The following is a 16711-nucleotide window of genomic DNA, read 5'->3' on the forward strand; positions in this document are numbered from 1 at the left end:
TACAATAGCCAAAATATGAAAGCAACCTAAGTGTCTATAGATAGGTGAATGGATAAAGAAGACATGGTATGTATTCACAATAGAATATTACTCAGCTGTAGAAAAGAATGAAATTTTGCCATTTGCAACAACATGGACTGAGCTAGAGGGGATAATACTAAATGAAATAAGTCAGAGAAAGACACCATATGATTTCTTTCATATGTGGGATTTAAGAAACAAAATAGATGAATATAGGGGAAGGGAGGGAAAAATAAAATAAGATGAGATCAGAGAGAGAGAGAGACAAACCATAAGAGACTCTTAACTCTAGGAAACAAACTGAGGGGTGCTGGAGGGTTGCGTAGGGGCATGGGGTAACTGGGTGATGAGCATAAAGAGGGCAATTGATATAATGAGCACCGGGTGTTATATGCAAGTGTTGAATCACTAAACTCTACCTCTGAAACTAATAATACACTATATGTTCATTAATGAATTTTAAATTAAAGCAAGAAACAAAGAATAAAAGAAACAAACGAAAAAAACCCTAGACTCTCTTTTTAAAGATTTCATTTATTTATTCATGAGAGACATAGAGAGAGAGAGGCAGAGACATATGCAGAGGGAGGAGAAGTAGGCTCCGTGCAGGGAGCCCAATGTAGGACTTGATCCTGGGACTCCAGGATCACACTCTGAGCTGAAAGGCTGTTGCTCAACCACTGAGCCACCCAGGCATCTCAAAACCCTAGACTCTTTTTTTTTAATTTTTTAAAGATTTATTTATTTATTTATTATAGACATAGAGAGAGAGAGAGGCAGAGACACAGGAGGAGGGAGAAGCAGGCTCTGTGCAGGGAGCCCGACGTGGGACTCGATCCTGCGACTCCAGGATCGTGCCCTGGGCCAAAGGCAGGCGCTAAACCACTGAGCCACCCAGGGATCCCCAAAACCCTAGACTCTTAAAATACAGAGAACAAACTAGTGGTTGCCAGAGTGGAGGTGGTTGGGGGGATGGACAAAATAGGTAAAAGGGATTAAGAGTACACTTATCTTTGATAAGCACTGAGAGAGGTATAGAATTGTTGAATCATTATTTTGTACATCTGAAACTAACATATAACACTGTAAGTTATACTTCAATAAAAAAATAAGTAATAAAGATTAGAGAGAGAATAAATGAAATGAGAATAGAAAAACAATAGAGAAAAATCAATGATACCAAAAGTTGGTTCTTTGAAAAGATCAACGAAATTGACAAACCTTTAGATTAAGGAAAAAAGAGAGAAAACTAATTATTAAAATAAGGAATAATAGAGGGACATAGCTACTAACCTTACAGAAATGAAAAGAAATTTAAAAGAGTACTATGAACAATTGTATGCTAACAAATAAGAAAACCTAGGTGAAGGGGACAAATTCCTAGAATGACACAAACTACCAAAATTGACTCAAGAAGAACCAGAAGACCTGAATAATCTTATAATAAATGAAGAGATCAGATTAGTAATAATAATAGGGACGCATGGGTGGCTCATGGCCATCATCTGCCTTCGGCTCAGGGCATGATCCTGGGGTCCTGGAATCAAGTCCTGCATTGGGTTCCCAGCAGGGATCCTGCTTCTCCTCTGCCTGTGTCTCTGCCTCTCTCTCTGTATCTCTCATGAATAAATAAATAAATAAAATATTTTAAAAAAAGATTAGTAATAATAATTTTAAAAAATCCTACAAGAGGGCAGCCTGGGTGGCTCAGCAGTTTAGTGCCGCCTTCAGCCCATGGCGTGATCCTGGAGACCCTGCATGGAACCTGCTTCTCCCTCTGCCTGTGTCTCTGCCTCTTTCTCTCTCTCTCTCTTCTCCCTCTGCCTGTGTCCCTCTGCCTCTCTCTCTCTCTCTCTCTGTTTCATGAATAAATAAACTAAATCTTTAAAAATAATTAAAAAATAAAAATCCTACAAGAAATGCCCAGGACTAGACATCATGTCTTTACCAGTGCATTCTACAAATATTTAAAAAGAATTAACGCTAATCTTTCACGGTTCCTCCCCAAAATAGAAGAGAAGGGACCACTATCCATCTCATTCTGTGAAGCTACTATCACCCTGATACCAAAACCAGACAATGACATAAGAAAACAATAGATCAATATCCTTTATGATTATAGATTCCATAATTCTCAACAAAATACTAAAAAAACAGAATCCTAAAAAGATTATACACCAGACCAAGTGAGAGTTGGTCCAGTTATGCAAATGTGGCTCAATTCTCATGGAACCTAAGTAATGTAATATACCATATTCATAGTATAAAGGAAAAAAAACCCCACATGATCATATCAATAAATAAGGAAAAAACACTTGACAAAGTTCAACATCCTTTCATGATAAAAACACTCAACAAATTTAGAATAGAAGGGAACTCTGTTAACACTTAGGGAGCAGTTAATATATGCCAGATGCACTGTTCTAACCACTTTACATTCATTAAATAATTTAATTCTCACACCAACTCTGAGGCAGGAACTATTATTACCCACATTTTGTAGATGGGTAAACTGGGGCACAGATCACTAAGTAACATTTCCTTTTTTTTAAAAAAAGATTTTTTATTTATTTATTGAGACAGAGAGAGAGAGGCAGAGACACAGGGAGAGGGAGAAGCAGGCTCCATGCAGAGAGCCCGACGTGGGACTCAATCCCGGGTCTCCAGGATCACAGCCCGGGCCAAAGGCGGTGCTAACCAGGGCTGTGCCACCAGGGCTGCCCACTAAGTAACATTTCCTATGTTAGGAAGCTAATAAGTTGTAGATCTAAGATTCCAATATAGAAATGCTAGCTAGAGTCCATGCTCTCAACCACAACCAGCTATACTGTCTCTCAAAGAATGTGGAATAATAATGATGGTAAACAAATTGGGTTTCCTAAGAACTAATGATTTGATGTTCATCTGTAAGTAAACTTAATTCATAATACTGTTAACTTAAATCAGTGACCATAATTTGTAATGCTGGTAATAATTTTTAATATTAATACCAATGTTTATTTGACCAAGATGGTAACTTTGGGTCGACATTGACATTTAACTGTAATTTAATTCACAAAAGTGGTGATGATTATTTATATAAGCAAATAGAATTTATAACATTGTTAAACATTTATAAAATTAGTTGTAAAATTTGATGGCATCAATAATGGTGATTCAATTTCTATTTGCAACTAAAATTTGATTCATAACTATGGAACTCATTAATTTATATTAATAATTATAACTTTAATATTAGCAATCATTCATAATGTAAACTGGAATGTTAACCATATTAATGATGATTTCTATTAGAGACTATAAGATATTTCAAAATATAGGTACTTATGATTTATATTAGTAAACTTAATTTGTAACACTGGCAATAATTTACAATAATATTTTACAATGTACTAATGGTTTAATTTCTCATATGAAAATCTTAATTTGTGGGATGCCTGGGTGACTCAGTGGTTGAGCGCCTCCCTTCGGCCCAGGGTGTGATCCTGGAGTCGTGGGACTGAGTCCCACATTGGGCTCCCTGCATGGAGCCTGCTTCTCTCTCTGCCTGTGTCTCTGCCTCTCTGTCTGTCATGAATAAATAAATAAAAGCATTTTAAAAAATAAAGAAAATCTTAATTTGTAACACTTGTAATTAATTGTAATTATTAGTTATAATATTTGATGATATTAGTAATGATAATGTAACCTCTATTAAGTATAATATAATTCAAAACAGACTTATAATTTATATTAGAGCATAATTTGTAATACTGATAATAATTTGTAATAGTTATAATCTTCAAAGACACTAGTCATGATTATTCAATTTCTGTTGGGAACTGCAATTTGATTCATAACAGTAGTACTCATAATTTACATCAATAAGAGTAATTTGTAGTATTAGTGATAAGTTGTAATATTAGTGATTTTATTTTATAATAATAGTAAGTAACAATTCAATGGCTATTGGTAAACAATTTAATTTATAACATCACTACTGATCATCTTTATTGCCAATCCTCACTTGCAACATTGGTAAGAAGGCTGTTTGCTAATATCAGTAACAATGACTTGATTTCTATATGTAACATGATCTGGTTCATTACATTAGATCTGTTCATCTTACACAAGAAGTTGATTGTTAATAATTGCGAGAAAAGATACGATAAGAAACAGGATCACTGATTTAAATCACACTTGCAAGCACATAAGTAAATTCATGGTATTAATAAGCCCTGTCATGAAGCAATTTCACCCTTCACATGCACACGCTGGCTGCACTCTCTGACAGCATGCCAATGGCAATAATGTCACAGTCTGCATGATGCTGTCCCCCCTTGCCCATCCTCCTTCCCCCAGACTCACCATCTCTTTGTGATTGGGGTAGAAAGTCTGATCGATAAGAGGGAATTCCTCTGTCCCCAGTTTCTTGTGCAGTCGAACCATCTGGGCGAACTATGAGAGCCAGGAGAGATGGGTGAGCAAATCCTTCACCTGGATGGAGTCTCCAAGCTGGGATTCTGAGCTTCAAACTTTCTCAGTTCCCCCAAATCACAGTGATTCCAAGCTCCCACATGCACACATGCATGAGACAGTCCCTCCACCAGTAGCACTCTTCCTGTCACTTACCACCCAGGGCTTGTCACAGAAGTTGTAGACAGAATGCAAAGAGTTGACACTGGGGATGCCAGCATACTGCAGCCCAATGACCAAACTGCGGTAGTCTCCGTTCCGTGCCATGCTGAAAGCGTGCTGGCGGATCAGCACAAAGTCTGGCTTCAGAGACCTGGCATGGCAGGGGGAGAAGTGTCCAGGATACTACTCCCCCCAAAGCTCCCCACCACCCTGAGAACAAAAACCAACTTTCTAAGTCTCCACGGCTCCTAGAAATTGCAAAGTGGCTGCTTACCTCAACACATATGCACGGGCTGTGTCCTCCAGTGCCATCACCCTTTCTACACCTCCCCCATCTGGTGACCCCCTGGAAGCCTTTCCTACCTGTTTCTCACCTTGCCCAGGTCAGCTGACAGCTTGATCCCTCAGCTCTGACGGCTCCCTGATCATAATCTCTCAGACTATTAGCTGTCCTCAAAGGCTGCAGCCCAGAATAAATTCCAGCCTCAGGGCCTCTACACTGGCCAGGAGAGATGGGTGAGCAAACAGCCTCAGGGCTGTTTCCTGTGCCTGGAACATTCTCCCCCTCCCCCCAATCTGGATATCCGCACATAGCTCTCTTTCACCTCCTTCAGTTCTTTTCTCAAGTGTCTCTCACAGACGCAACAGGTACTCCATAAATACCTATTGAATGTAAAATGCTGAGAGCAGCACCTGGCATAGTAGATGTTCAAGAAACATTTGCTGACTTAATAACTAAGAAGTTTGGCTCGTGGTCTGCTAGGATCCTTGGCTCTGCAGAAGGAAGCTATCGTCCCACATTCTGTATCTAATTTTGTTTTAATTGACATATAACATTGTGTAAGTTTAAGGCATTAAACACGTCAATTTGACACACTTAATATATTGTAATAGGATTGCCAGTATAGCGTTATTTAGCACTTCTATCACATCGCATAATAATCATTTCCTTTTGGTGGTGGGAATAATGAAGGTCTGGTCTCTTAGTAAGTTTGATAATTATGATACAATATTGTTATCTATATTCATTATACTGTGCATTAATGCTCCAGGACTTATTTCTCTACCAGTTACAAGTTTATGCCCTTAAACATCTCTCCTAGTCTACCACCCCTCAGCCTCTGGTAACCACTGCTTTAGTCTCTGGTTTTACGAATTTGGCTTTTTTTCGATTGCATAGACAGGATACAGTACTTGTCTTTCTCCGGCTGATTCATCTTACTTAGCATAGTGTCCTCAAGGTCCATTCACATTGGTGCAAATGGCAGGTTTCCTTCTCTCTCGTGGCTGGATAATATTTCATAGTATATGCATACCGCATCTTCTTTATCCATTCATTCACTAATGGGTGCTTAAGTTGTTTCCATAACTTGGCTACTGTAATACACCTAAATTCTGGCTCACAGAGGGATGGGTGTGGGGCGGTGGGGGACTCACTCTCAGCTCTAAGGGAGTCCTTATGCCTCTTCCATAACACCAAGTTAACCTTTTTATACTTACCGCATGACCTTTACCCCATTCCGAAGAACTTCCATGTCCACAGAGAATCCACCATTGGCATGAGCCACGAGGTTGAGATCCGAGAATTCAGCCTAGGAAGGTGAAAAAATCAGTGATTTATCCACATCCCACAAAGATGACCAACTAGTTTTCAGTCTGGACAGCTGACCCCCAGGTCCATCTACCCCAACTAACCTGTTCTACTTTAATGTCAATTTCTCCATGGATCTTTTTCCCTTTGAAGTATTTTGCCCTAGAGAGGAAAAGCAGAGCACATCCATCAATCTCATAAAGACACACCCCAGGCCAGTCCTTTAACCCTTTTGCCCCTTCAGAGCCATAAAATGCTTCATGATGGTTGAAACGCTTTGAGAAGCTCCATAGTGCTTTGTGTACAATGAAGTCTGTTGTAATCCTCATGGAGGTGTGTCAATGTCAAAGGACATTGTGAACTCTAAAAGAAGTCCTTAAACCACAGATGGCAGGCAGGCATTCCCCAGAGTCTGGTCAGCTCATCCCACTGCTACCATAAATGTTTTTGAAAAGCTTTGCAAAATGAGGGAGCGCTTCATAAGCTGTAACATACTTTGAAATTGCATGGAGGTTCGTAAATGGCAAAAAAAAAAACCAAAACCAAAAAACAAACACCTTAGAGAATACATATATATGAAGTGTGCCCCAGTATGTCTCAGTGTCTGTGTCTGCTCATGTGGCCTGAAGCATCTCTCTGCTCTCTGGCCCTTTCCCATGGAGCATCACATTTGCCACGTGTGGCTGTGTGCCCCAAGAACACAACTGTGGGTGGGCAGCTATATAAAAGAGGAGCAGATTGAGGGGTGCAGGATGGCAGTGGTTCTATAGAAGCCAGAGCCATCAATGATGGGGACCAGGGGTGGGGGATGCAGCTGAGGGCAAGGGGAAGCCATAGGAGGGAAGAGGGGTAGGAACAGCAGTAGATGCAGCATGAACTGCCATGTCACTATCCCTGGGCCCAACCCCAGCTGGGCTTGGTTTCCAGTGGTGTCCTTCCCCAGGCCCAGGATTTCTACCTGACAGGCTTCTCTACACACAGAAGCTCATCTCCAGTCAGGTTTCTCATACAAGAGGGGTGAGGAGAGGAACCACTCCCAGGGTTACCTACATGCACAAAGTAAGGGTCTCGGACACATCCGCACAGCACAAAGGGGCCCTAGTGACTTCACTGATGAACCCCAAAGACTCCAAGCACAGTCATTTTCTCCTCTTCCTCTCTCCTTCCCTCCCCCTCCTCCTTCCCTACCCCTCCACACACACACACACACACACACACGCACTCCATTACTGATACTGTCTGCACACAAGTGTTGGAAGAGAATTTCTCTGAGACCTGCACATTTTTCATGTATAAAATAGTGACGAATGTAGACTGTGTCACTGTATTTCAAACTTTTTTGACCACAAGTGTAGTGAATACTGTGGCACTCTGCTCAGATGTCCTCTTCAGGGCCAACGCACCCAGATATCAGCTGTTGACAGCCCATGGCTATGTCCCACTGGGAACTGTCTTGTCATGGGGAACTGCTTTGGCCAAGATTATATCTACTTTAGGCAGCCCATGTCTTATATCTGGCCCATGAGTGAGTACAAAAGCTGGCCCCTTTGCCTCAGTACAGGCTGACTCAGAAGGACCATACCACTGCCCTAGGATCAGCTGAGGCCTCTGATGCAGCTGCGTCGTGGACCAGTTTCTCCCTCTGCCTGACCCTGCCCTCCTTACAGGCATTGATCCTAAAGACACTCCCCAGTAAGCCTCCTGCATACAAATACGTGCCTCAAAATCTGTTTCCAGAGAACCCAACCTAAAACAGTGCCAGAGATGTCAAACTACAAAAAAAGACTCTAATGCCATTTTGGAATTGGGTCACCCAGCAGCCAGCAGGCAATGAGGAACCACCGTCTGTGGTGGTGGAGCACAGATAGCCCTTAACATGTTGTAGCAACATAAAGCACTTGGCAGCAGGTCTGGGCTGTGGTGCCAGCAGGATGTCACTTGAACTATATGATCTGGCAGATTCCATGATACTGGATGTGTCAGTAGTGGGAAGAGGCACAGTGTCGAGTGTATTTTCATGAGTGTGAGAATTATAGTGTGGGCCCTTGGCGTTTGGGGGTAGCAGTAACTTTTACTGATGGTGAATTCTAATGAGATACTGATAGAAGGGAATGCACCAGTTGGTGAAATATCCCTGGCACTTGGGAGGTGTGAGGGAAATGGTAAGCAGACCTGGGTGACTATTTGTTAAACACCATTGGTTAGCTGAAGAAAGATCTGACATGTTCAGGGTGAGTAATCACTAATTCAAAGCAAAATGAGAAAGCCAGAGGACCCCCTTGGATACATTTAAGGAAATACCAATCTTCTACAACTGGAGGGCAGACAGAGGGGAGAACCAGGGGCTTAGGGCATAATCATAAGTGTAACAAAACTTTGGAGAAGGTTGAATTCTCAGGCCTAGCACATCTCCTATGCCATGGTCAGAGCCCTAATAGGACAAGAGTGAAGCCCTTAGACTTGGGATGGGGATATCTGGGAAGATGTATGTAACACCTCGAACTTGTTGATTCACCTGAACCCACTGGGCCTGCAGAAGTAGTCCACTTCTCCTTGTTAGAGTATAGACCTTCCCTCTGCCTGAAGATAATACAGAGGCCTTGAAGGAAGCAGATGCCTTACAAAATAATGCTTGCCCCTTTCAGAATCTACCCCCTTCCCCTCTTAGCAAACAGATCAATATGCAGGGTCAAATCCTAGAATACCTACCTAACTGGAGAGGTTCTAAGCTTGCAAAGGAAGGAAAGAAATACACAAAAGCTGAAAGACCTGGCCAATATGTACTGACAGGAGCTGTCAAAGTATGCATGAAACTGAGTCCTAAGGACAATGGGCCAAAGAGTGGAACATGAAGTTGATGTTGCCGATATACTGTGAGATGACTTGTGGAAGCCTGGAGCAAACAATGGTCAATACCAAGTGAAACAGAAATGCCAAATCTTCCATGGCAGACTGTGAAAGAAAGGATCAAAGGACTCAAAGAAACAGAGACGTTAGAGAAGATATACTAGGTAAGTCTAGAAAACTCATCAGCTGATCATATTCTATGGGAAGGCCCAGAGGATATACCCCACTTACAAAATCAATAAGGAATATGCTGGTAAGAGTGGTACCAGCCATAACAAGAAGCACAGTAATGGTAAGGTGATAATTGAAGTCCTATCCCAGGTTCTGCTCAAAATGGGTCCATTGGGTCCACAGGTTCACCCAGTGGTCACTTCCCCCATTCACAAATGTATAATTAAAATGGACATATCTGGGGGTGCCTGGGTAGCTCAGTTGGTTAAGCATCTGCCTTTTTTTAAAAAAGAAATGAGAAGCAGACAAGGAGACTAATTTCATTGATATCTTTTCCTTTTTTTTTTTTTAAAGATTTTATTTATTTATTCATGAGAGACACACAGAGAGAGAGAGGCAGAGACACAGGCAGAGGGAGAAGCAGGTTCCATGCAGGGAGCCTGATGTGGGACTCGATCCCGGTCTCCAGGATCACACCCTGAGCTGAAGGTAGGTGCTTAACCACTGAGCCACTCAGGCGTCCCAAGCATCTGCCTTTAGCTCAAGTCATGATCCCTGAGTGGAATTTGACTGGAATTTGCTCATGCTCTCTCAAATACATAAATAAAATCTTAAAAAAAATAAAATGGACATAACTGTAGTTGTCAGAACCCCTACATGGGCTCCTTGGCTTGTAGGGGTAAGAGCTATTGCAGTGGGGAAGTTCAAACGGATGCCTCTGAAACTACACATCCCTCCCCTGATCAAATCAGTAAATCAAAGATAATATTATATCTATCCTAAGAGTGATGGTGGAAAGTCATGCTACTTTGAGAGATTAAAGGATGCAGGGGTGTTAGTCCCATCATATCTCCACTGAATTAATCAGTTTGGGTCCTGGAGAATGTGTATAGACATTCTCAACCAAGCAGTATCCTTAATTGAAGCAGCTGTACTGGACGTGCTGCCATTGCTAGAGCAAACCTCAGATACACAGGTGGCCGTATCTGAGGTGACTTACTGAATGCACTCTTTTCTATTTTGATCAGAAAAAAGGATCAGAAACATTTCACATTCACATGGGACTGACGACAATATTTTTTGATGGTCTTGCCACAGGGCTATGCTATCTTTCTCATTCTGCGTCATCATATGGTCCAAAGGCACTGGGCCATCTGGACATCCCACAGAATATCACACTGGGCTGCTATATTAAATCATATTGATTGGGCAAGAGATGATTAGCACATTGTCTTGATAAGACGCATGCACTCCAGAGGGTAGGAGATAAACCATACAAAGACTCAGAGGCCTGCCACATTATCAAAAGTTTTTGGGATACAGTGGTCCAAGGCATTCCAGGACAGCCCCTCCAAATAATAGGGCAAAGCATTGGATCTTACACCTCCCACCATGAAGAAAAAAGCACAACACTTGGTAGGTGTCTTCAGGTTCTAGAGGCAGCATATTCCACACCTGGAGATACTGCTCTGATTCATATTTCAGGTATAACATAAGGCTGAATGGGATGCCATATGATCTGGAAGTTCTTATGATACCGAATAAGTCAGTAGTGGGAAAAGATACAGTTGGAGCTTATGGCAAGTTTGAGTGGGAGGCCCCTGAGGTTCTGGAGCAAGGCCATGCCACCTGCAGCAGAGAATTACATGACTTTTGAGAAACAATTCCTGGTGCAGTACTGGGCTCTGGTAGACAGAATGCTTGACTACGGGGCACCAAGTGATTGTGCATCCAGGTGCCCATTGTGAGCTGGGTCCTGCCAGGCCCACCAAGTAATAACATCAGATGGACCCAGCAGCTGGGATCAAGCTCAAGCAGGACTGAGCAAGCTGCCTGAGCAGGTAATCTAGATGCCCATGTCATCCCCACTGTTGTACTAGTGCCTCCCTCAGCTCACCAAGGGGACCCCTTACAACCAGTGGGTGAAGGAAGGAAGACAAAGCCTAAGCTTGGTTCAAAAATGACTGGTTTGGTATGTGGGGAGAAGCCAAAAATGGACAGTGGCTGTATGATAGCCCCACTCAGAGTGGTCCTGAAAGTGGCAGAGCTCCCAACGGCAGAGCTTTGGACTATGCACCCAGTAATCTACTAAATAGGGAAAGAAAAATGGCCCAAGATTAGAATATATTCACTGAGGGGCAGTGGTAGATGGCTTGGCTGATTAGAGGCCCTGAAGGAAAAATATTAGAAGATCAGGACAAGGAGTGTTATGCTAAGTGAAATAAGTCAGACAGAGAAAGACAAATATCATGTGATTTCACTCTATGGAATTTAGGAAACAAAACAAATGAGAAAAGTGAAAAAGAGAGAAGGGGGACAAACCAAGAAACAGACTGACTCTTAACTATAGAGAACAAATTGATGGTTACCAGAGGAGAGGTGGGTGGGGGGATGGGTTAAATAGGTGAGGTACACCAGTTGATGTATGGAAGTGTTGAGTCACTATATTGCAGACCTGAAACTAATATTGCACTGCATGTTAACTAATTGGAATTAAAATAAAAACTTAAAAAAAAAAAAAAGATCAGGACAAGGAGGTCTGGGACATGGAAATGTGGGTGGACATATAGGGGTAGACATGGGAGTGGGCAAAAAGTGAGGAGTGAAGATCTTTGTATTGTTTGTTAACACCCACCAGACAGCATCCACAATGGAAGTGGCACTAAACAACCAGGTAGACAGAATGAGTCAGCCAGATGATGTCAGCCAGCCTCTCAAATCAGCCACCCCAGCGCTAGCAGATGCGTACATGAACGAAGTAGCAAGAGTAGCAGAGATAGAGGCTATTAGTAGGGCCTACAGCATTATTGCTGAATGTCCAATCTTCTGGTAACAGAGACCAACATTGAGCCTGTGACATGGCATCATCCCTTAAGACCAACTAGCCAGTTTGTGGCAAGCTGACTACTTTGGGCCCCTTCCACCCTGGAAAGACAAATTATTCATTTTGACTGGAATTTTCTATATATGGGTTTGCTTTTCCTGATTGCAGGACCATTGCCAGTACCACTGTCCAAGGGCTTACACGATATCTGATCCACCAGTATGAGATCCCTCATAACACTGCATCAAACTGAAGGACACATGTGACAGCAAAGGAGGTGCCAAAGTGGGCCCATGACCATGGAATCAACTGATGACATTATATACCATAATACCACCCAGAAGCTGCTGGCCTGGAACAACTTTTGTAGTCACAGCTAAGAAATGATACCATGAAAGAATGGGGCACCATCCTCCAAAACACCCTAAATCAATGGCCCGTTGTTTATACTCTGTTCCCAATGGGTAGAATACATGGGTCTGGGAACTCAGAGGTGAAAGGAGAGGCCCAGCTTACCATCGATCCCAGTGATCCACTTTTGGAATGTGTGCTTCCTGTTCCCTCAAGGCTCTGCAAGGTTAGAGGTCCTGGTTCTCCAAGGGGGAACACTGCTACCAGGGGACACAGCAAGAATCCTATTACATTCTAAGCTATGGATGCCACCTGGATATCTCAGGTTTTACATGCCAGTGGATATGAAGAGGAATGAATCACTTCACAGGGGTATATGGCCTGAAATGTCAGGAGGACGTTCAGGGATTGCTATTACACAGTGGGAGCGGGAGGAATGTGTTTGGCACCCAGGTGATCCACTTCAGCATCTGTTGGTCCTCCTTGCACAACCATGCAAGGAAATGAACAAGTACAGCAGCCACAGCCTGGGAAGGGCATGAGGACCAAGGGCTCCGGAATCCCTCAAGGATGAGGGAATGGATCACTCAACAGGTAAGCCACTAAGCCCAAGAGAGGTGCTAGCTGAGGGTCAGGGGAATCTAGAATGCATAGTGGAAGAAGGAGACAATGCGTATCATTTATTTATGCCACTTTTATCAACAGCATCAGTGGAGGATGTCATTCATCCCACTAACCATGCTCTTTCAAGTCTCCCCCAGAAGACAAGACCAATTACAATCCTGGAAATGCTGTTTCCAGATGGGGCGATCTTGCTTTAAGAAGCAAGTGGATCAGAGCAGTACAAGGAGTGGATTCTGTGCTCCCCTCGGATCCTCACTCCCCACCCCCACCTTCAGGCCTTCCCATCTATTTCTCAGCTTCTGGGAAGATTTGCTGCTGAAGGTTCACAGCGCTGTCCCTCACTGGGAACTGGCCTCTGCAGCAGGGATTTGCCTTCCCCAAGATTATGCTTCCTCCCAGGGGGCAGCTTGTGACTAATGATTGACTGATGTAAAAATACAAAAGCCTGGATACCCCACCTCGATTAAGGTAACTCTGAAGGGTCATCCTTGCTCCAGAGCTCTCCCAGAGGATTGGCTGAGGTTTCTGTTGTGGCTGCATCATAGCTCAACCTTTCCCTCTTCTAAATCCTGCTTCCCTCACTCTTCCCCCGCAACAGGTGTTGTTCCCAAGAGCTCTCCCCAATAAATCTGCACACAAACCTCAGAGTCTCAGGGCCTGCTTCCAGGGAAGTCTAAGAAAAGAAGCCACAATAAGAGAGTTTATATAACCCACTATATACATAGATACATAATAACCTATCCTATATGTGTAATATATTTTATATGACACCTCTGATGTTATACAGCAAATATAATACAGTATGGCTTATATAACATATAATATATTGCATATTACATACTATGTGTATATGTACCTAGAAGGTATATAAATATACATATATAATTGGAATGAAAGTTTCAGTAAATGATTACCTATACTACGTGCGACAGAGTCTGGTATTTCCTAGTCTATCTTATTCCACTTCATGAAGAAAAATATACACATACATATGTATTATACTATAAAGTTATTATATAGCAAATGTATGATATAGCATATGTCAAATATAATATATGGCATACATTACTGATTAAATTTCTTGGAGTAACAGTTCCACTAAATAATAATAATTCCACTTATTATGTGTAGCATATTCTTGTTATATTCTATTTTCATTTATACTACTGCATGAAGTAAATGAAATGCTGGTCACAGGCCATTAGGTGACCCACAGTTTGAAGGATATTGGACTAAATTATCTATAAAAATGGGAGATGATTCTTAACTCAGGGTTTGCAACTGTAAGCCACAGAGGACTTGAGACCCGGGAAAGGGTGAGAGTAGTGAGGTTTGGTGGGAAAGGTGTCAGACTCCATCTAGGTGTACAATACATTACAGAGTTTGCAAAAACTCCTCCTTTATTCCAGGCTGAAATCCTCAAAGTCAGATGATACTTGCAGTATCTGCAGGCAGGTGATGCAGAAGTCTCTGTTTCCCATGCTGAGCCTGGTGTACACAGGCCCTTTCCCTTTGTCCATCCCACCCCATCTATAGTAGATCCTAAATAAGTAGTTGCTAGATGGAATGGAAGAAAAGACTAGAGCAGCTGTTGGGATAAAGGGGGGTTTCTGAGATGCAGAAGGGGAAAGGAAGAATCTTTCACTGAATTCAGCAGGTGCTCAATAAATGCTTGCTGGACAACTTAGAAAAAAATGGAAAACACCAGAGTTGTAATTATTGAAAGAGGGAGGGTCTTACTGGTATTCAGTAGATAATTAATGAATGTTTGATGGGACAAAGAAAAATGCAGCAAAGAAACTTCCTGTAGTGTAGGAGTGGGGATGGGAAGTCTAAAGGAGAGTGATTACTAATATTCAGCAGGGGCCCCATTTAAGGTTTGTTGACTTCAATGGAGCAAATTTAGCCAAGAAGATGGCTCCTTTGTGAGTGGGTGCTGGTGAAGGAATTATTAGTACGCGTTCAAGAACTGCTTTATGGATTGATGGAGAAAAGAGGGATGCGGTTTTTTGAAAAGAATACAGTCAGAGATCAAGAAATGCTTTTTGGATTAATTGGGGGGGTGGTAGTGGAAAGAGCAGTTGGCAAGATGGCTACTAAGGTGGGGAGGGGACCTAGCCAGAATACAGTAGGTGCACATGGAACTTTATGGATTGTGTAGTGTCAAAGGTCAGATGGAGATTGTTGAAGGGGGAACTAGGGCTTCAAGAGGGGGAGAGGAAGATGCACTGAATATGGGGTTCTTGGTGTGCAATAAGTGCTTATTAAACGATTGTGGGGTTGAATGGAGAAAAAGGTATAGAGAATCCAGCTGGAGGTTGGGGTTAGAAGGAAGGGGAACTGGAGGAGGGTTCTTCTTCATATATAGTAATAATAAATGGAGGCCTCCCATACTCTGACACTGGGAAAGTATGCAATAAATATCTGTAGAATGAATAAATGGCTCTGAATAGAGAGAAAGGCTGCTGGGTAAAGGCTCCTGGGTGAAGGAGGGGTGATCTAACTAGTAAAAAGCTGGTACTCAATAAATTTAGGTTGAAGTAGACCCCTGGAAAGAGAAGTCTTGAGATGGGACAGCAACTTCCAGACTTGGAAAGAAGACGTTGAGAATGGCCCTTATATAATAGGAATTTAATAAGTGTTTACTGGCTTAAATAGAAGAAAGAACTTTCGGGGTATGGATTTAAGATTGGGAGAGGAAACCCTAAGGACACTGAGAGGGAGTGGGGAGGGGTAATCCTTATAAATTGGGCTCTAGATTTATTAAAAGAAAGGAGAGTCTTTATGACAGACACAGGTTCTTCAAGGGGGTAAGGAAGGGGTGTCTATTCCCTCCACACAGCAGGCACTGCATAGATGCTTACTGGATCCACTAAAATAAAAAGACCTTGGGAAGAAGGTGTGAACATAGAGCACACAGATGGCACTCCATAAATGCTCACAGGGGCCACTGCAGGAAAAGGCCTTTGGGGGAGGTGATTAGAATCGAGCACCTGGCAGACAATACATAAACGCTCACTGGATCCATTAAAAGAAAAGGTCTTTGTGGGAGGGGTGCTAGGGATGGGCATACAATCACTGGATCCATTGGAGGAAAAGTCTTCGGGGAAGGGGAATGGGGATGCAGAAGCTTGATCTATGTAAGCTTGATTCTCCATCCATGAGAGGAAAGGCTTTTGTGTAGAGGGCACAGAATCAGGCACACAGTGGTGCTCCACAAATGCTCCAAGGAGTGATGAAAAGAAAAAGGCCTTTGGAAAGAGTATTGAAATGGTGCACACAACAAGTGTGAGGTATTTGATCACTCTATTAACTGGAGGCAAGCCCTTATGGAGAAAGTCTAAGGTTGGGTCATGCAGATGTTCAACACATGCAGAATGAAGCCACTGGGGAAAGGCTTTGGGGATGGGGTACACAGTAGGCATTCAATAAATGCTTGCTGAACAGACTGGAGGAAAGAAGCTTTAGAGAAGGCTCACATGGCTGGCTGGTGATAAATGCTGGGTGGGTTCACCAAAGGAAAGGTCTCTGAAGTAGCTTGAGAATGGAGGATAGAGGAGACACTCAATAAATGTTTTCTAGATCTATTGGAGGAAAAGGATTTTGGGGAGAGTCTGAAGATGAGTCACAGGAGGTTCAAAAATGCTCATGGGACTCATTTGAGC

General features: G+C 42.5%; 1 protein-coding gene across 2 annotated transcripts in view; it reads right to left on the reverse strand.

Annotated features, from left to right (window-relative positions):
- The window catches only part of SYN1 (synapsin I), a 49761-nt gene that overhangs the window by 31528 nt on the left and 1522 nt on the right, over positions 1 to 16711 (reverse strand). For both annotated transcript variants that reach the window (XM_025982467.2, XM_025982468.2), the window contains exons 2-5: positions 6334 to 6391; positions 6139 to 6230; positions 4633 to 4789; positions 4369 to 4458 (exon numbers count right to left, since the gene is read on the reverse strand). In XM_025982467.2, the coding sequence (XP_025838252.2) occupies positions 4369 to 4458; positions 4633 to 4789; positions 6139 to 6230; positions 6334 to 6391 (397 nt within the window). The remainder of the gene's footprint in view (positions 1 to 4368; positions 4459 to 4632; positions 4790 to 6138; positions 6231 to 6333; positions 6392 to 16711) is intronic.

Source organism: Vulpes vulpes, chromosome X, assembly GCF_048418805.1.
Source record: "Vulpes vulpes isolate BD-2025 chromosome X, VulVul3, whole genome shotgun sequence".
Taxonomy (NCBI): domain Eukaryota; kingdom Metazoa; phylum Chordata; class Mammalia; order Carnivora; family Canidae; genus Vulpes; species Vulpes vulpes.